Source organism: Platalea leucorodia (genome assembly GCF_965183815.1).
Source record: "Platalea leucorodia genome assembly, chromosome: 8".
NCBI lineage: Eukaryota > Metazoa > Chordata > Aves > Pelecaniformes > Threskiornithidae > Platalea > Platalea leucorodia.
The window spans coordinates 46,538,740-46,560,944 of NC_138830.1; the positions used below are offsets into that span (position 1 = coordinate 46,538,740).

The following is a 22,205-nucleotide window of genomic DNA, read 5'->3' on the forward strand; positions in this document are numbered from 1 at the left end:
AGGTTAGTCCTAAGATTGTGGCATGAGATAAGGCTAGACTTACTAGCCATGAACGTTTATACTTGTAAGGAACCTGTCAGCTGCTGTCAGAAATTCGCTTTCCCCAGGACAGGGAGTAATTTTTACATCTACTGCCTGTAATTACAACCACTTACTGCTCCCCTACCTTGAAGAACCAAAGCTATATAGTCTTACAAAACATGGGCGAATAAAAAGAAGTCACACAAAGTATGAGGAACACTTTTCTAATTAATGCAACAGTCCAGAAGGGGTGAGGAGAACCTATCTTGGAAAAAGAAAGAATGCAAGCGGCTGAACAGAAAGCAGCCGAGTTAAGGTGCAAAATATCCAAACGTCGTCTGCGTTACAAAACCCAGTCAGAAGTCTTCGCATCCAAGATGTTCTTACACATTAAAACTATGCTCACTAAAGGATGGTAAAATTATATTAATTTCATTTTAAAGTTAGTAATTTAACTGCTAGAAAGTACTTGTAAGGTTCAAAAGACATGGCCCAGATATCTTCAGATTTTGCACTGCTACTTTTAAATTAAAGCAAAAGAAATATTCTCTCTTCACACACCCTACAAATTATTTATATCCTTTATAGAGCCTATAAACTCAAAGATTGATCACTATAAGGTTTTACATTATCATATGTGCATTTCTGAATCTTGATAATATAAATTTTTACCAACTTGATACACCTTCTGGATTGTCAATTTGATTTTGAAACCTACGTCAAGTATTTTACTCACACATACACAGAAATCACAGAAAAAAACCTCTTACGTCTTTGCTTGAAAGATGATAATGCCTGTGTAAACTCAAGGCCTTATAAAAATCCTAAACATATTTTAATTAAAACTGTAAACACACACACTGGGATAAATTCACCACACTCTCAGTGAGTAACTGGCTGTATAGTTGCCTTATTGATAATGTCTTTGAAATTAATCAGTCTAAGCACGTAATACTCCAATACGCACAACAACAATATATTTCAGTAAATGACAAGGTATGGCACTATTTCTAAACAAAACATGCTGGTACAGTACAGCTATTCTTTTACAAGATTTTATAACTGTGTATAGAAGAGTTTAAAATGAGATAGAGTCAATTTTAATGCAGACTAATCTAAGCAAAGCAGCATACCCAATGACATACTAAAAATAATACTCTTGCCTGTAAGTCTTACAAAGCTCTCTGTTCTACATTTGTAATTAACTCATATTCCACTGTGCTCATATAACAATCACTGTGTTCCAGACAAAAAGGCCAAGAGCGTACTTTCTTAAATTTAAGCTATGTTAATAATGTTATCTAAACTAATGGTTGAACATACACTTGAACTGCCATAAAATGAGGTACTACTATACATCACAGAATATGATACAAACAAATAAAAAAGTATTTTCCCAAACAAGCTGCAATAAAAATAAAATTGAAAACTGCTATTCAGTTTGTAAAGAAATTCTCTTTTATACTACAGTACCTACCAGTTGAGAACTCTGATTTGACTGTACCACCTTAACCTGAGGAGGCTGCACTGTATTTGATACAGAGACTGTGCAAATGTTGTTTGGTTGCCTTATTCCTATTGTCTGCGTTGTGACAACAGCGGAAATGCTTCCAGAGGCAGATTGAGGTATAACTTGTGATAGCTTGGTTTGTTGAAGTGACTGCTGAGACGGCTGTCCTTGCAAAACTGAATGTTGACTATTCAGTAAAGATTGTCTCAATGCAGGTAGACTTTTCTAAAAACAGAAGAAAGTTTATGAAATACCAAATTTAGCAGGTTGACAAAAAAATAAAAAGAATGCAAGCTTGCTTTCCAATTTTACCATCTGCCTATTCGTCAAAAAGAAATACGATTGAACACATTTTGTAAGAGGGAAAGTTCAGTTTACATTTTTAATAAGCTTTCAATTTGGATTTAGCAACCCTGTAGATTTTGATGTGCCCTAATTCCACAGTGGCAGTAAAATATAACACTCCGCTTCTCTATCTAGAGACTATCTAGAACTTGTAGCTTAGGTCTTTGGAAGGGCAATAAATGGAAATAGAAAAGGCAGAACTGTAGGAACAACCCTATTCCCACCGCATGCTAGAAGTAAGCTGCACCAATTTACTTCTCCTGACATGCCTCCAGTACCTAGAACAAGATGATTTAACTGTTGATGCCCTACAGCAATAGCTGTTTACTGTATTATTACTGATATAATGTATTCTGACTGGATTAGAAAAGTGTACTATTGTATGCTTCATGTTCAGACCAGTTCAACCAAAAACTATAGTTCTAAAAGGCTATACTGTACCTTCACAAACAAACTTTACTTTTTAAGTGGTAGCAGTGCTCTTTTGAAGTGCTCCCCCCAGGCAGCTGTAGAATGCAACAGTGTTTAGCCCAAGCTACAGTTCTTTCTAAACTTCTAATATTTATTTAAAAACTTAATGCCTGTTGCCAAGAAAGGACTTCAAAGAAAGGAAACAAGTTAAAACTTATCATGATGCTAGAAGTGACTGCAGTATAAGAGCAGGAAAAGGCACAAATAAGGGTTAATAGTAGCTTGAATAACAGAAGCAGAGGGAGAGAGTTCTGAAGAAAAGTTGAAGGGAGAGAAGAAAGAGAGGAAATCTGCCCTAAACTGAAGTTTTGGACCAGAAGAAAAACGCTTTTAAAATTATAGTTGTGGTTTTGTTGGGGCATAATTAAACACGCTTTGTATTTCTGTATATAATCTCGCATATGGAAGCTATTGTAGCCAACGTACAAGAACCAATTAAAAAGGTTAAATTTACCCCCACGTATACTAACTTAGGACCCAACAATAAATCCATTTGGTATCACATTAGAACTTCTATTATAGATTAGTTCCAGATTACAAGCAGGATCAGCTAATAAATTATTTCAACAGCATTATCCCGTTTAGTTTTTCATAATCACCATTATACATGCATTGAAAGTTACCAATGACTCAAATGTAGATTACAGAAACAATATGGAAAAAGGTTATTAAATTACTTGAAGCATTTAATAGAAATAACTTGTGACTCTTCCAAATGTGAATGCTGCACTTCTTCACAAAAAATTACCTACTACCACAGAAAAGTACATACATTGTAACAGTGAAGGATCACTACAGAATAGACAATAGATGATTTCCAAACTAGGGAGTAACTGGTTTTTTATATAAATCTAATTACTGCAATATTTTAGATCAGGGCTACTCAAGCAGTAAACTCCAGATCAGCTCTGGATGACAAATAAACTTTTCTTAAACCTAAACCAAGGCCCCAAACACGAGGTCTCCCTCCTGTAGGAAATCCCTATTTCTTACCATTCTCTGAACCTGCCCGGGAGCAGTCACCTGCAGCACACAGCACTAACTCCCAACCACGAAACCAGTAACCAGCACCTGGCTGGCCTGACCGAGGTGGAGCCTGCATGTGACTTCCAGCCAAGAAGATTTCGGCAGAAATTGGCAGCACAAAGTAAAAATTGAGTAGTCCTGCTCTAGACAGGTGAAGCTAACTCCATTTAAAAAGTATATTCTAAAACTTAATTTATTGACATTTGCATTGAAATAAATTTATCTAAACAATATTCACATTACCTTAAGGAAAGGTACAAGATATGGCTGAGGAGATGATTTGAGTTCCGATTGAAGGCGGCCTGTAAATTCTTCTGGATCAATCTTTGCATCCTTCAGGGGGAAGGAAAAAAAGGATCAACAACTCAGTTCAGTTGTTTGGTTGGTTTTTTTCCAGATAATATATACGTACATATCTCTAGCTAAATAAGCTACTATATTAAGAAGAACTTTCAAAGCTGAAGTCACTTAACGTCTCTATCTATAAATCCTTCTGTCAAGAGCTAATTTATGTATGTAACACGCCACTCAGAATTCAGGGACTTCCCTTGGGGATGCACAATTTAAGACACAACGAGATCCCAAAAACACTCAAGGTTTTTTTGGGATTCCATTGTGTATTTATTATATATGTGTCTCATTACTCTGTTTAAAATATTATAAGTAGTTACCTTTACTTAGTTAATCTTTCTTAGTTTTCAAAAGTTAAAACTTTGCGTTTTTACTGGAACCACTGAATATTATTGTTGAATGGCTCACACTTGAAAAAAGTCTTAGGCTTGTCTAAAATACACAGGTTTCTCTGTTGATGAATTCAAAGAAATATATATCAACTACTTTTAAATCCAAGTTCTTCATAGACTGTATTTAATTTCTTTTAAGAGGTTTGACCATTTGTCCAGCTCCACAATAACTGTCTGCAACGTATTTATACAATTCACTGAAACACCCGTTGCACTGGAGGCTACAGTAAGTCACGCTTTTTCCGGGCCCAAGGACTCTGTCTAGCTGAAACACAACTTTGCCTCTCGAAATCCACTTGCCGTTAAGGCTCCATGCAGGGGCATCTGTCTGCAGAACTGCTTGGACTCAGCAGCTTACCAAAATAGTTTTTCTTCAGTCCTAGAAACTCTAAACCACATTGTGGAGGCATGTATCTATATTCATTCTGCAGTTAAAGCATTTAATAGCTTCTTACTGTTTCAGAAAAGACCATGGTTTGGAGGAAAAGAAACTTAATGAATTGCCAAGGAAAAAACCTGTATTTTACTCTATTTTTCTAAATAAACCACCAAAATATTATCCATCAAAACAAGAGTGTTTCTGACAAATGCATACTAAATACTCCGTTGCATTTCCCCTTTCAGAAACTAAGAGAAAACCTACCTTTAACAGATATTTGAAGATATGTAACGAACAGAATATTTGCATTTTGATGTAACCCAACTCCCTTCACTTTCATTACAGCAAAAAAAAAAATTGTTAAGATCAAAGCGGTAGTTTTCAGCATACGTAAATAACAAGCTTAATAGATAACTCACAAAATGGAAGATAACTAAATATTTACCAACAAATCCTGAACCAGAGCTTTCACATTACGGGACGTTTCTGGAGATGGTGAATTATGAGAAGCAAGTTTTATAAGGGTAGCTAAGAAGTTTTTGCATTTTTTCACATTCTCTTGCATTTCCTGCAAAAGCCAAAGAAAACAAGTATCAGATCCCCACTATTTTCCAATCAGCATCAATGCATGCTCTGATCACTATGAACAGGGAATGTGATGAAATCGTTCTAATTCACGCAGGACATACTTGAAATACCTCTGCAGCTATTTTACTATTGCTGCTAGTTACCTGACATTTTCTTTACTTCTTTATGTAACTGAACATCATACCTCACAAATACTAACCAAAAAAAAAAAAAAAAAAATCAATGAATGAAATACTTAATATTTTACAGTCTGTTTGGATAAAAGTAACCTTAAATATGAGAAGTAACACAACAATTTATTGGAGATGCATTCTCCTTTGAGATGCCCAATACACAATGTACAAAGTTCCCCAAGCTATCTTAATTTGTTAAATTATTGATTCGGTATGTTTTTGTACAAAGCAGCTACAACAGTAAAATCAAATTAGAAATAGTCTTCGAACATCATCATATCTAATCTTTTCCTCATCAGTAGGAAAACACATGCTTTAATTTTTCAAGCCATTACTTTTATATGGTGTAATTATTCTGAGGAACAGAAATGTTACACTTCAGTGTAACCACAGTTTTGAGGTTCAGCAACATGATAATAATGAAGTCCATAGACTGAAGGCCTGACTGTTCTGTCTACAGAAACAGAATAGTTCTTTCACTACTGACACATACATGGCAGGATGGGGAAAGCTGACCACAAGTGCTCTTCCTCCCTCTCAGAATTTGTATCCCATTTAGTTGAAATGAAGGGAAGCGTTTCTTGTTTGTAAAGTATTTGTTCCATCACAGAAAGCATGCTTGCATGAAGAAAAAGTTCTTTCTGCTTCTAAAGAGACCTCAGAAGTTCATAAAGTACTAAGAAAACCAAGTGTCTAGTATTTTAAAACTTACCTGTGATACAACTGTAGTACCAGGTACAGGAGAGCTTGGTATGACTTGGGGCTGTGCTGGTACTTGTGCTGTTGTATGAGGTGGAAGCGGCAGCCGAGGCTGACCCTGGTTTTGTGCTGAAGCTTGAGTTTGTCCACCAGTAATAACTGCAGGTTGTTGAGAAGCTGATGTTCCAGTTGCTACTGTTGTCTTGAATAAATTTTGAGCGCTTGTTGTAGCTACTGATACCTATGAATATTTTATATTGAAAAAACAGGTGATTATCTTCTTTTAATTCTTTTACTCAACCATAAAGTTCTTGAAAGCCTGACAAGAAAAACTTGTTTCCTTTCAAATACACCCTTACTGACAAAATAAAACCATTGACTTTACTTACTTACTATAACCCTAATTTTGTCACCCTTTACTGAACAGTGAAAGTCCTCATTTAAAGTTCTTTTTATTACAAAAATAAATGTACCACTAAAAAATGAGTTCCTATTATTCAGCCCTTTAAGATGTTAACACCATGATGATGTTACTTCTGTAACTCAACTTTCTATAAATTTGGCCCTTAATATAAAGAAGTCAATTCCCAATGATTTGCGGTCACGTCATCAGGTTTACAATTATCTATACCACAGTTACAGTGACAGCTCAGATCCAGATGACACAAATGCGCTAACACAGTTTCCCAACAGCAGCAGCATATATGCTGTTGCACCAGCGCAAAGCCCTAGCGAACAAAACTGTCCTGGACCTAGCTGGGCCAGACGCAAAGACCGTGCTGCACACTCCTCAACCTTAGAAGGCTGGAAAGCTTATCAGGATGCACAGAGCACCACATACACACCCTGCCACCATCCAGTTCAGCTCTCATACTTTATCTGACCTAACATGCCACCCTTCCAAGTGCCAAAAAGTCTCAGGCAGACACACTGAAGGGGACGGTGGAAGCTGGAGAGCTCAGCCAGGCAGCACAACACACTGAGCCGGAGCTCCCAGGGCCTCCTTTCTCCAGCCTGACTGCAGAGCTTTGCTCTGCCTTGGGCACAGCTGCAGAACAAGCTGACCCAGGCACCTGCACTGTGATGCCACAGGTGATGCCACGGATCCTGCAGCACTGGTGACGACACAGCAGACACCACAGCTCTTGACAGGCATCAAACGTAGTGCAGCATGTCCACCACTGACACGGTATTTATGAGTCCAGCCGATTTAAGTTTTTTCTTTAAAAAAAAAAAGCTTAAAACTGAATCTATACTACACCCAAATTTTTTATCATCTAGGAAACAGCAGAAAATAAGATCTAGGCTATCACTCAGCACGTGCATAACACAATCTGACTATATATTAATTATTAAATTCTGGGATTATGTTTGCGTAAAAGCAAACATATGAACTTTAAAATTCACTTTCGAAAAAACCTGTAATTACCAACATCCTTTTCTTCACCCATCTTGTTCTTCTTACATTCTTACTACTTACTGTGGTATGTGAAAGAATAGAGCCTCCTGGCAGAGTCGCAGCAGACGTAGCGCTGACAGGCGTAGCAGTTGATTGAACAACTTTGGCTTGCACTGGAAGTCCTAAGCGGACAGTAGATGTGGCTACAGAAGTTGGTTGCTAATAAAGGAAAAATACACATTTTATTTTTTTTCCTCCACAGTAACTTGGTCTCCAAGACTTTTTAATAATAGTGATTACATGAATAATGATTATTAACGCTGAAAAAAACCCCAAAACCAGTAATATGTTCTTAAATATATATTCACAGATAACGCAAACATGAGCTTTCTTATGTTGAATGATATGTTTGCAGTATTTCTCCTAAAAGCTATTCCTCATACAGATATGTGGAAAAGATTAGAAAAAATAGGATGTGACCTGCAAAAAAATGATGTTACATTGATGTATTAGTTCAGTTGTAATATTGACATGTCAGTATTGGTCATTTTGGTATTTACTGGCCTTTTCTAGTGCTTTTTCTTGAAGGGAATTAAAAAGGAGAGAAAATTCAGAGAGCAGAAAAATATTTTCAAAATAATTTCAGATTAAATTATACAGAAACTAACTTGCACAGAAATGAAGTCTAAGCATTTTGAGAACCTTTTTCATAGAATGCACACTCTGTAACCAGACAGCAACTGGAATGTTAAGTGCAGACAATGGAAAATGCCTGCCTTACAGCCTTTCACTCAGTAGCATACTCTACAACTCAGTAAATTTGCCTCATGCAGCAAACATATGAGTTGTTTTTGTAATTTACTTTAATTGGGAGAAAGATTGAAATCTCTTACCATCATATAAAAGGACAAGATTTAGGAATAAAAAAAATGTCTCCAGGAAAGTTGTTATTTAATTCTACAGGAATGTAAATACCATTAGCGAAGAAATACATCACACAATACGGCAATTATGACAAAAAGAGAACAACCCATTATTAGAAATGGAGGCCCCACTGGTCTCTTGTAAGTTGCATTTCTAAGATTTGCATTCAAACACATACTAAGAAAAAATAAATTTTCTAAGGGGCTGAAGTAATAAATCACAGACAATATTGCTTCTCAAGATAAAACTAATTCTCCTTGATTTACATTTTAAGTTAAATGTCTCTAATATTTTTACGAAGAACAGCTTTTTTTAGATTCTTACATTGTCTATTAAACCTACATAAAATACTTCTTCAAAGAACATCCGCTATACTTAAGAGATCTCCAAAAGAAACAGAGGCCCAGGCAGGCATTCAAAGCCCCAAGCATTCCTTACCAATCAGTCCAGCAACATCATCTACTGGATATCAATCTTCTGTACTTGGGGGGAAAAAAGGGAAAAAAATAAAAAATCTACCTGTCATCTGAACAAAACCTTTTTTTTGTTTGGATAGCTTTCAAGATTTTTAAAATCTTGACTAGGGATGTCTTCCCTACTGAAGACAGCCTGGAGGCAATAAACAACATCATCATGAATAGGTAGAACTGTCTGGTTTTTTGGAAGAAGGATCATATAAGCTTTTTCTGCTTTTAAATACCTTACCTCTTTTCTCCATTGTAAAGAAGATCACTTGCTTCAATTTCTTCGAAATATGGGTTGAATGAAACTATATTTACCTAGCAAATGTTTGCATTTAAATACATAAATACTGTGTATCTTGCTCATTTGCTTATAATCAGTGTTTCCAACCTAAAAATACAGCATGCCTCTGCTATCTGCCCCCTTCTTGTCAGTAAGTACTTCCAGAGGTGAGGATTTACAAAGCAAGCAGATAACCAGGCAAACTTCTGGCAGCTACTCAGTTCCAAGAAAGATCTGCAGCCAGAAATCTGCAAATACATAGCTCAGACTGCTAGCTAGAGCAGCTAATAAATGCCCACAATCCACCACAGGAATATACTTGAAAACAAAACTGCATATAATTAAAATATAAAATTTCAGTATTATAACGGCATATTACCCAACTAAGTATGCAATACACTCCACACGTAGTATTCCACTGTGCCAGACCACAGGAGCAAACTGTGCAACATGAAGACTAAATTCACCCTGTTTTAAAAATCAATAGTGACAAAAGCCTTTGATACAAAATGGCAGTAAAATCTATTAATGTGTTGGATATGAAGAAAAAGCCTTACTACCAAAGAACTGCAAACAAAGTAACGCAACAGTTTACTAACATGGTTCCAAAACTCATAAATGTTAAAAAGGTAAGTATGAAATGAGTGGATGAGAAACATAACAAGGAACTAGCCTAGAGAAATTCTTACGTATCATGGAAATGATCTTCAGATGACAGCTACAAGTTGCCAGAAGACACTATAAGGACTCCCAATACAAATACTTCAAGAAGAACTGGTAAAAACTATTTAGGAACAAATAGCTGTGTGTTCTATGAAACAAAAGCTGTAAACAGATCTCATGAGAAATCCATCAAAAAGAAAACAAAAATGATCAACATTATATAAAAAAATCATAACCCAATGTGTCAAGCTCCTACTGGAACAATCTAAAAGAATTTATGGTGTTCTTTAAAGAAAAGCTTCTAAGGTTTGGTATGATGCTATTAAATTCCAAAATTACCAAGAGACACTTAGGAAGGAATATATTTATTTTCGAATGTTACTGTATGATTTTTCATTAGACACATCACATTTTTACACTTCCTAAATATATGAAAGTAATGTTTAAGAGGCTTTTTTCCTGCACTCAGACATTAACAGGCAGGAAACTGGAACATGGATGAATACAGTATATAATCCCCTACCAGTCTCCATGGGGACACTTGAGAATGCTTAAGGTATCCTTTTGTATACAGACTTGAGCTGGTTCTGTCCACACAGAGAGGTTAGAAATTGTAAGTGGAGCACAGCACAGTGCTACTGTGGAAATAAGGATTTCAAAACGGATCTGGCTCACGTCTGGCCAGCTTGGAAGGGGGATGTCCCAAGGTTCATTCTGCCTGCACATGTCATGCAGATAATGCAAGTGACGCCAGTTTCAGGGTGCAACAAGTCACTTCCACAAAGGCAGTCACTGCACATTATAATTGTTCACGGAAGAAGTCAGTGTGGAATTGCTCTGTGTCCTGTAAATCCACTCCCTAAATAACACCTTAACTTTCCTACGTAGACCACCTCCCCAGAGCTCTGGACACATGAATAGAGAGGCAAAGCTCGAGGCATAAACAGGAGCGAATCGCATTGTACCTGCTGTGCACAAACAAGCTGCCTCTATATTCAAAGGAATATACAAGGCTGCATTTGAAAAAGCAGGCCACTTGAATATGGAGAAAATACGCCAAAATATCCAGGGATTATTTGTCACTGCCAAGGCAGGACTACACCAATTTCAGGAATTGCATTGTGTATTCATAGCTTTATAAAATCAACACAATTTAAACTGCCACAAGTTAGTACACTGATGTATGTAAATCCTTGGAAACAGGTTTGTGGTATACTTGTATTTTGTACTATAGTACCACCTACTGATGAACACTCAGGGTACCAGCAACACAGTCCCTGCACTACAAAGCAAGAGAGCTTACTTTTGACAAGTATGTTACATATATCATTTCATGATCAGTCCAGTCAATAAGCTTGGTCACTACCACTCACAAAAGGAAGAAAATACACCAATAGCATCTGAACAAATGTTAACACAAAAGCAGGGGCAAGTTTATCATGATACACATCATGACACCTCTTTCTGTGTCTTCCAATACACGGCTTCACTAGGTAATGTGCAAAACTCAATTTTAGCAGAATATGACCTTTAAGTTTAGATTTAAATTTGCAAACTCTGAAATAAAACTCAATTTTATTATTAATCATTAATCTGGAAGACTTCTTACGAACAAATTAAGGCATGCTAAGATGCCCTGATGCCTCAAACAATAAAAGACAGTGTTTAACAAAGAGAAAACTAAGGTGGGATCGCAGACACCAGCAGAAGCATAGGCTAAAGGTCAAATCTGGTAGCTCACTTTAGAGCAACTAATTTATACCACCTTTCCTATAGGCATGGCTGGTAGCTCTACCTAGTATTAAGGTATCATAACACTCCCCATTACCAAACTCTGTTACTTAAACTCTGTTACTTTATTTTGATACTTAGAATTCGTTCAGTTTTCTGAAGAGTTCATGAGAAACTTCATATGCTTATTGACCGCCTCTCAATTCTTTTGGTTATAGTTCATCTGGAACATGCACTTAAACATCAGTTGCGGAGCAATTTGTATGTCAGGAATTCGATTTTTTCACCCTGGTAAAAACATAGCCAAATTGAGCCAAAGTACTAACCCTTTAAAAACTTGACATGTGCACACGATTGCAGAAAATGACTGGAGGCGGAATCCCTAACAAGTCAGCCAACAGAGGCAGAACCTTCATTGGCACCACAGTTCTGGGACACCACAGCATCGCTGGAGTCAAGCATCAGAACCCAAAGCAGAGAGACACTGCTGTGTTCCTCATATTCGTGATGTCCCTTATATTCATGATGTCCCTCTTGGGTTCACAAACTAGAACAACAACAGGGGAGGAAGACACAGGACTGGGAGCAATTAGACAAGATAGGCAGAGGAGCTTGGGGCCACCAAAGAAAACCTTCAGAAACCAGGGGTTCTAAGTCCAAAACCCCTACCTCTGAAGTCTCCACTGTTGGTGTAAACAAATACCTATATAATCCACTATCAAAGTACTTTCTCATTCTCTGGTATAGTGGCTGGTCCATCTATAATCGCTAGGATCCATCCAAAGAAACTGGTGGATAAAAAGCAGCTGAATTTTGGCCCTACGATTAGCTTCTACCCCTGCCTCAACTGCTCAGTGCTTGTGCTGCATGCAAAAACAGATAATCTATAATCTATTGTAATCAATATTCTTATGCCATGTATTTATGAGTGGACAACTTGAAATGTGGGGTTTGTGAGCAGGAGTGGTCACGACTGCAACTGAAGACAATGAAGTCAAACTGAACACAAAAAATTAACCCGTATTTTTAATTCAATATTTAAAATAGAGACAATTAGGCTCTGTTTTCTACTTACAAGAAAGGGGCTAATAATCTCCTTAACTGTATTGTTGAGAAAGTCGTTATAGGGATAAGCTTCACAAAAAAACCTGCTTGGTTATTAATTCCCACGTCAGAGGGGGGCTTAGATAATACACAGCAAGTAAGCCTGAAGCAACCCACTGAACAGTGGAGAAAAAAATATTATATAATTCTTCATTAATTAAGACTGTCCAGCCTACACACTGTAGAAATTAGAAATACCAGTAGTATGTGGTCATGCAGCATAATGCATATGCACATGGAAGCCACTATTAGATTGCTCAGGAACCTTCTTTATAGCATTTCCCAATCTTTGCATGTTTAATTTTATAGCCTTACTAATGTTTGAATGTTTTCTAATAAGTTTTAAAAGATATGTTAATGCTATAAAAATGTAAACAGTAGAATTTGTAAGTACTAGGACCTTATTATCTGCTTATACAGAAAAGATTCACTCACCATGAAGGAAAGGAAGGAAAATGGTTTTGTAGTTAAAGCATAGCCGAGACCACACATTTTTTGCTTTCGCTGGCCCTTCAACCTATCTGCCCTGCTAACACAAATGTCTTCTCCAGAATATTGCACAAGAAACCCAAAAACTGTCTATACAAAAGAAATAGTGCAGAATAGCTTATTTGATCATAGAGGCAACATACCTCAGGCAACAACAAAGATTTATCAATTTGCTTAAAATTTCCGCAAAAAGTAAAATAAGCATTTGTCAGAAAAGCAGAAAGGGTGTGGAAAAACGGTTTAAAAAAGCTCAATGAACAAGAAAAAAAATTACCAACAGATGACATAAAAACACAAACACTGCAGAAAAGAGGCATAGTGTATTATCAGAACTACCTCAGATTTGAAGGGCTCTGCTTTAGCAAGAAGAACAGCTTGTGAAACAGCAGCCAAGTTTAGAACTGCTCTCAACATCACATGTGATGGCAAAGACTAAGCTGCTGTCGTCTGCATCAAACGTATTTCATAGCAAAAATATAGCCACTTCCAGAGCAGGTGATTCAGCACTTTTCACAAGTTCAAAAGACTTTATTTTTCATTTTAAAAAAGGATGGTAAAGTGAAACTTAACAGAAAGTGAATGTCAAAACACAGAAAACAAATCGGTAAAGTTTATATCATGAACTTGAAATTCTGAAGAGTAGAAGTTAGAAAAATGCCTAAAGCAAGAGAAAACAAAGCTAGAAAAGAATTTTCATTTTCTTCAAAATACATCCATATATATTGATTGGACTATTTATGCAATGAAAAGAAAAGTCAAGTGATTGGTAATCATACTTGTAGCAGAAGAATTGTTAAGTAGCCCACTTATGTGCCTAAATATTTGGACTAAACCACCAAACTTTACACATAACTTTACACTACCTTTTCTGATCACTAAAAATATACAAAGCAACGTAATACTGGAAAACACATTTTGAATCAAACTTGAAACAAAAACATTAGTAAACTCTAAGACCAAATCCATTTTCAGCAGCAGCCTCATGAAAATTCCAACATACACTATTTCACCTAAGTTCCGATAACAGATACTCCATAATAAAATACTATGGCCAGGCTAACATTGGTCGTTCCTGTATGATACTGACTTTATATTCTTGGTGTACAGCAGCACTTTAATTTTGTAACATAAAATAATTTTACTTAAAAGTAATTTAAAATAAGTAACTTATTTTTTGCTTTTTGGTTATGATTGTAAAGCCAACTGGTTATTAAAATACTGAAACCAGCAAACAAAATCTGCATCAAAAGCAGGAAAAGCCATAAACTGTACAAATGAAAAATGTAGATAAACAAAAGAAACTCACCAAAGAAAAACTAGATGGCAGCACCTACCTATTTTTCATCATTTCACAAGCGTAAGCTTCAAAACAAGATATGGAGGCAAAAATTTAATGCAATCTAAGTAATCAGTTTCAAAAGACTCCTGAATTTACATATCTCTTATAGTAATACAAGCAAACCCATGCTTATTTGACCTGCTTGTAATACAAGAATCCAGAACAAAATTTTTCTAAGATCAACTGAAGTTCCATCAAATTATAGATTGTTTCCTAAAAATCCTGTACCTTAACTAAGATCCTATAGCAGATAAAATTTTGGCAACATGAATCACTTTTTAATATTCAGCTAAAACTAAAGTCAATCAAAAACTAAAAGGAAACTAAAACCATGAAGAAAAAGAAAATTGTTCGATTAAAATTATGCAGTTAACTCAAACCAATGTTTGCTTTAAACACCCCAATCTTTTTTATTTCATTAAATATGTTTTTTCAAACAAGCATGTTATCACTGGAAAGGTATTCACAGTACAACAAAATTGCACTTCTTAACGCATCAAAAGATTATTATAATCTTCCGTAAGACTGAGTACTTCCATGTAAAAAATAGGATGCCTATTTAAAAAAGTCAAGCCTCTGGTAGCTGCACCAAAAGCATGAATTTATATTCACAATCTGAAAAATGTTTTGGTTTTATATACCTGAATATTTTGCAATATTTTTTCCCTAAAAACCTATAGTATCTCCCTATTACAGTTCTCCACGATCTTGTAATTAGACCTAACCTAAAACTACTTTATGATACAATTGTACCTCTTCATGCTTTTCTTGAATATGTTACTTAAAGCAAACAGAAAGACTGTAAATGGAAAAGATCATTAAAATGTCGAGTACATCTTCCTATTACAGGTACTTCTCTCAATTACTGCTTTCTCTGTACTCTTCTCTAACTTTCATATTCTGATTCTTCTGACTGAATCCACTTCACTACTTCCGACTCTGTGCTTCAGACACTGTACATCCTTTTGGGACACACTGCCATGCTCCGGAGCCTTTGAGCTTGGCATTAAACTGATCAGAATTGAGACCCTTTGTACAAGGTACTTGCTTATCCTGATGAGCCAGTTTTCCAGAATTCCACTAGGAATTGAAAACAAGCAGATTTTATTCGTATTTTACACTGCAGCAATTGAGAGGAACGTAAGTAAACATCTAATCAAAGATTACCCCACCTAAGAGTTGAGAAAAGAACCCAAGTCTTCCTTTCAAAATAGATTTGCCTATCTTCTTCCAAGAATCTAACACAAAATTGTCCCCAAAGCTGTATTACATTTGCTTACATCCTCTACTCCTAAAAGCTGCAAAAAATGAGACAAAAGTATTAACAAAGAATACAAGTCAAACAATAACTTAAATAGCAAAGCCAAGCACTCAAAATGTAAGAAACATCAGATTTAAGTTTGCTGTGCAACATCGTGTGCCTTGATTGCCTAGCTGAAGCTTTTCTCTTTGTGCATTTATCATGCAAAGACTGTAATACACTGCACATGTACAGAAGAGATTAATGTAGGATGAACGGAAGTTATGTATCTTAATCTTTGTGAACTTTTGTGTTTGGCACTGCAATCAAAATACATATTTTTTTAACTTGGGAAGGGAAGAGGGATGATACAGATATCTGACTTCTGACCCTTCAGCAATGCAACATGTAAGGATAAAGCCACTGTCTTCAAGGAAAACATTATCCTAAGCCCATATACTAAATCCTAAGGGAAAACAGACTACGCTTTCTCTATTTCAGCAGCTTCTGTTGTTCCTAGAGAAAGCTGGCTCCTTCCTCACATACTGTCCAGGATCTAAGCCCGTCTACTGAAGCTAGAGGAATTTTCATGGGAAATCTGATTGATTTTCCTCCCAAATAACTGAGAGAAGTTGTATCAAATGATGGCTCTGGGATATGGAAAGAAAATCTTGTTACACTACCAGGCTGCAGAAGCAGTTCAGTATCTGGACAGCTCTGGATGTATCGATCAAGTCAATCTCATTTAAGAACATTTAAAACATTTCCTTATTTTCCCCTCCTCCTCTTCTGAGAGTGAAGGAGAAATTACTTAGTTGTCGAGGGGAGAGATTCAAAGAGCTTTCAAATTTAGATGAACACTTTTGTAATTTTTCAGATGATCTTTCTTGTAATTTTTAAAAAAGTAAGTCATAATTCATTTTATATTCTCCAGTTATCACTCTCAACACGTCTTAATGAGTTGCTGAAAGTAACTGCCAGCTTTTGCAATTTCTTTGGCATGTTATTTAACAACCTGCATTTCAGATCTAACTACATAGCTCATAAGACACTTTCTTAACACGGTAACTATTTAAAGTGTATACACAAATTAAGTGTAACACTGAAAACAATTACTTAGCTGAGTAACTTGTGACACTTGACAGTGGCTACAAATTAGGACAATCTGAAGAAAAACAACCATAATACCTATAAACCACGAAAACTATGGCTCTTCTGAGATAGATCGTACATTCTTCACAGTGAGATACTATTTCCTGGAATGCTTATGGTACACTGCAAATTTCCACCTGCATAGACTTTCTACATAGGTAAAAACACAAACTTAGTGACTGAAATACATCACTAAATTCTACATATTTAAAGCACCTTGCATTTTAATCCAACTAAAGCTATCTTAAAATAAGTGAATAAAAACATAGTAGTAAATTTAATGAGCTCTGCACAGTAAAATAACAATCATTCCACTAACATATTAGAGAGAGAGGGATTTGATGTTCTAGAGGTTAAAACCGCATAGCCTGCAATGTTCATCAATCTTGCAAAATATTTCACAGGACTCAAGCAATTATGTTTATATTCTGTCTGTCTTGAGCTCATGGCACACACAATTTTTCTGTGTTTCAGCCACAGTGGAGACTAGGACTCCTGAGTATTATGTTTTTATGTCTATAAAGTGTAAGACACTATTTTCCATACATTTTAAATTTCTACTGAAAATTTTAATTGACAGAATTTAGCTGACACATCAGAATTTGATTCTGAAAGAAAAAAGTTTAATTATAAACTAACTGAAAAAATTATTTTTCAGTACACACAATTTCCTGTACTTTAGAACTTGATCCTTCTTCTTGATTAGTCATAATGACTACTCAAACAAATAACTGACACTTCTAAAACCTTAGCACAATATTTGTCATGGGACATTTGCCCCAGAAAACCTATGCATAGTCTCTGGTTATAAACCATCCACCTAATGAAACAGAAGTCTAGTGTCTAGTTCTGATATGATAAACCTTTAGAATTGAAACCTTTACACTCTGGTTTTAAAAGGCTGTCAACCATCATTTTTAAAGAACACTCTAAGGTCAAACATATATAAAACATAAGCACTGTAAAAATGAAAGAAGAGTCTGCAGACCACATGCAGAGACGTGGAAGTTCAATGTACATTTCCCAAGGACAATATTAATTACTTGTTATCCTTGTTAATTACAACAAATAAAGAAATTATGCAGTACAGTTTGGGCAGCTACCATAAAGATCTGTCAAGAGGTGAATCCTGACAAGCTACAATACCATGATTCCAATCCCGCCACACTAAAATAATCAAACTTTTGCATCCTCCAAGACATTTATCATTCACAAGGCCTTGCTGGTTTTCTCAATTCCAAACCAGCTTATTAGCACTAACAAGTGTAAAGGAATATCTATAATGCTGTGGGGTATTTACCTGGGCAGAACTCTGCACAAAAACAACTGCATCTTTCTAATACCTGAACTCCTTCAGATTTTAGGCATCTCTACAAATACATGAACATGCAGTATCCTCACAGGTTTATTTTTATATAAATCCAGCAAGTCAGATTATACTCTTTCTGCAACCTTAACTGCTTCATATAACTAGAGAACAGCTGCCTGAGGCCAACATATCAACTCCCAACATTTGCTGTGCACACATCTTAAGGTTGACTTTGGGATCCAAACTCCAGTCTTCTAATAAAGACTGAACACACACAGCCAAGCAGTCAGTCTACATTTTTTTATGCTTCCTAAGATTCCATGTACAATAAAGGTGTATTCCTCAAATGTTTTCAAACTACAGACAATTTGTTAATATTTAATTTGCTATGAATGTTTCCACTCTGAATTTTAATTCTGTATGCTGGCCACAGCAGTTAAAGTTACATGAAAACTAACAGTAGGAAACAGAAACAGCTAAAACAAACTCATTCTAACAGACTGAGATCATATTCTTGGTACAGTCCCACCCCACAAGTTCTGTTTTGCATTTATGCTATGCACTTGTTTCAGGATTCATTGCTAGAATGTGTGCTATACAGTCCCTTGTAGTCACTACTAAAGAACTGATTGTACTTACTTACAAAGAAAGCCCCAAACAACCAGAGACAGACATACAAACTGAAAAGAAGACTTTGTCTGGATTTTTGTTGTCGTCAAACTAGTCAAAAAAATCTCGAAATTATCACAGGCTTATCTCTGTGCTTATTTTTCCTGAAATACATTTATCTTTGAAGGCTTCTACAAGTCATCTTAGCCTTCCAGATATCACAAATTTAAACATTAAATGGCTGCCTTTTCTGCAAAGTGTTCTTTTACGAATTCCATCCAATACTGCACTTATCTCTATTCTGAGAGCATAAAGTTCTTCCAGTGCTTCCAGGCTTTTATTTATGTCTTTCCTGAGACACATAGATTCCATTGAGCTACAATCTTTTTAGTGACACTCATTTCTAAAACCTACATTCTAGCTGGCTACTCTGTGTTTTAGATTGGCCATTAACTACCTTAAACTCTGCCCATTATTATTATGGCACAGCTGCCCTGTACTAACATCCAAAGATGTTTGCCCCTACACTTCAGTAAGACAGTTCAGCTCTAGCCCCAAATAGCCCGAAGTTAAACAGCCTCCCTACAAAATTTTAAACCAATGCAGCCTACCAAGTAATTTAAAAAACAATACACCTTCACCCTTGAAAATAAATCAGTTCTGAGTTGAAATAAACACACTCCACTGAAGAGTCTGGAGTAGGAAAGCACACTATCCTGTCAATCCATATAAAAAAAGGAAATGTAGTCATAAGACAGATAGAACTTTAAGCGTAGACAGATCACACCCAGAGGTGAATCAAAGGAATCAAATCTTTCTTTTGAATAAAGTATATTAGACAAGTTAATTATTGCAAATCCTTGCATTGAATGTGCTTGGCTTTTTCTTTTCTAATTTCTAGTGAAATCTAGCTATTCTGTGCATCCATTCAGCATGCTGGGATATCACAGTGCTTCTGATTCTGAGGAACAAGGGACACTTACTGAAGCAGTGGTATACAGCCCAAACTAAGTTCTGGCTAAGACTGAGCCTTCTAGTCTCCAATAATGTCACAGTCTAAACAAGGTCTTGAGAGACTCTATAAAGTAGATTTTTTCTGAAATACAAAAAAAATTCCTAGGCCTCAGAAAATAAACTGCATTTGAATAAGTAATTCCTGTTTTCACAACAAAAAGGGGAGGAAAGCACATTTGCAAAAACATATGAGCTAATAATGTGTAAGACAGAGGAAAACGTAATGCACAAAAGTAAAGTGAAACCAAGGCAGACATACCTGAGTTGTTGATAGGCGAAAAACAGGGCCAGTTGTGGGCACTGAAAGTCTAGGTGAAATGCTGGTAGGACCTTGTCCCTGCGTTTGTACTTGAGCCTGCATTTGAGCCTGTGCTAGAGCCTGCTGAGGCACCATTACAAGCTGTCCAGCATCCGTGCGCACCAGGACCATACCTAATGAGAACAAAGTAACAGTAACTATAGAATAAAGAATAATATGAAGAATAATGTATAAAGAACCATCTAAGTACAGAATAAAATTAATGTATATCACTGTACCTTTTTCTTTATACTGTATCTTTCTTTTTTATGCTGGTGAAACATGAGATTTTATTTCAAAGAAAGAAGAGAAAAGAAGCCCCTACCAGCAGACAAAAACTAATACCCAATTCAGTATGGAATTCAAATAACTGCAGTTTACGGATAACAGTGATGAAAGAAACGGTCACTTGAGTGTATAGGCGTACAGCGACGTTCAGCAGTCTACCCAGGGTCAACAGAAGAAAATTAGAAAGAAATATTCATTAGAAGTAAACTATAATGACAATCCAGTAGCTGAGAACAGAATTCAGCATGAACATACCAGGGACAATGACATGAGAGCTTTACTAAACAACAGCTTTAGGGGATGTGTACATGCAACCGTTAGGCCAGACACATTTCTGAGTATACAATATTTGAGATTTAGTTAATTGCTGAGCATTAACACGTGGATTTATCCGGCACCCACCATCACCATCTTGAGAAGCACTACCTGTGGTTTAGACATCAAGAAAAAATGTCGTCACATCCAGAGACCCAACACAACTACTCCTCAGCACAAAATGATACAAGTGCAGATATTTTAGGAAAACACCAAAGGAATTGTTTTCAAATTAACAGAATACTTGGCAAGTGTTTTCTAAGACTTTCTGGAAGTAAATGATAATACTTTCAAATTATTTTCTAGTAACACATTTCACAAATAGAGGCCTTCTATGCAATGCAGCCAGTGCCATCAAGTTTTGCCCTAAGTATAACTGGCCTAAATTTTCCACAATCAACAGGATAGAAAAGAGGAGACAACAGTTAAGTTGGTCCCTGGATCATCTGGAGCTTCACACTTATTCAAGATCACTGCAAAGCATGTGATGTGCTTCCTCTAGTTCCCTCAGAATTAAGCTGCACTTCCCCAGCCCGATTATTTTCCAAGAGTTTCCAAGTTAGATCCAGAATACATTTTAGTAATTTAACCTAGATAGGATACAATGGGTCTATAAACAGAAAAACGCCTTGCCTGTAACTACTGGAGAACGAAAAAATAAGGATCTAGTAAGTCAACTTTTATTCTGTTGATAAAGTCAGTAGATGTTGCTTCTGCAACTTATCTCTATGTGCAAATTGCTTCATATATATTTTTTAACTTTTCAAGGGAAAATAAAGAAGGTAAAAGCTTACATCCACTTCTGATTATTAGCTTCCCAGAAAAAAAAACAAAAAACAAAAAACAAAAAAACCCTCTGTAAATGGACGCGGTTTGCAACATATCATGAGGATAAAGAAATGTGAACAGTATTATATCAAGTACGTAACAAATTTCAAAAGTACCTTATACCAAGAAAGTCTTTATTTCAGTGTCCGACATAGAAATACAAATCCCAGTCCTGGGATGAACACGAGTGAACTGCAGCACCAATAAAAGCCCTCACTCATGTAGCGTTAGGTGCTCCCAGCCAACTGTCACTGCTAAAAGCACAAAGAGAAGGCAAATTTCTGCCACTACAAACTAAAGACTTGTGGAAATCAAGCTTTAAGGTAAAAGGCATAGAGACCTACAGCAAGGACCACATCTAAAAAGCATGATCCTAACTCTCTTTCAAAGCCCAGAGAGTAATTTTTAAAAGAAGAGTTGAGGGGGAAAAAAAGAAAAACAACAACTAACCATAGAAAAGATAGCATTTTAGGTTCACTAGCCCTTCAAGCACCAAACCTCAGGGTTTAGATTTGTAGAAAATTCTGTAAGCAGATGATGTATTTGATATATGCCATACCTAAACCACCTGGACACACAAAAATTAGTACATTGCCAACTGGCCAAACAGGTATCACTTCTCTGATTATGCTGTGAATCTTGCATAAAAATCCTCATAGGATAATGCCTACCATGCATTAAAAAATACACACTCTGTTTGCATTACACTGATTCACAGGTGTTTTGTTAATTTACTTTCCAATTTTCTAAAACTCATTTTGAATTAAAAAAAAAATTGAGTGGAATGGACAAATTAATTGCAAC

The 22,205-nt window shown here is 36.1% G+C and overlaps 1 protein-coding gene across 5 annotated transcripts in view; it reads right to left on the reverse strand.

Annotated features, from left to right (window-relative positions):
• Window positions 1-22,205, reverse strand: part of LOC309594464 (transcription initiation factor TFIID subunit 4-like) — a 150,076-nt gene that overhangs the window by 124,902 nt on the left and 2,969 nt on the right. For all 5 annotated transcript variants that reach the window (XR_014229047.1, XM_082320314.1, XM_082320313.1 and 2 more), the window contains exons 2-7: window positions 19,932-20,104; window positions 7,436-7,573; window positions 5,969-6,196; window positions 4,941-5,063; window positions 3,617-3,706; window positions 1,499-1,756 (exon numbers count right to left, since the gene is read on the reverse strand). Coding sequence is in view for 4 of the 5 variants with exons in the window: in XM_082320314.1 (XP_082176440.1) it covers window positions 1,499-1,756; window positions 3,617-3,706; window positions 4,941-5,063; window positions 5,969-6,196; window positions 7,436-7,573; window positions 19,932-20,104 (1,010 nt within the window). In the remaining variant the exon portion in view is untranslated. The remainder of the gene's footprint in view (window positions 1-1,498; window positions 1,757-3,616; window positions 3,707-4,940; window positions 5,064-5,968; window positions 6,197-7,435; window positions 7,574-19,931; window positions 20,105-22,205) is intronic.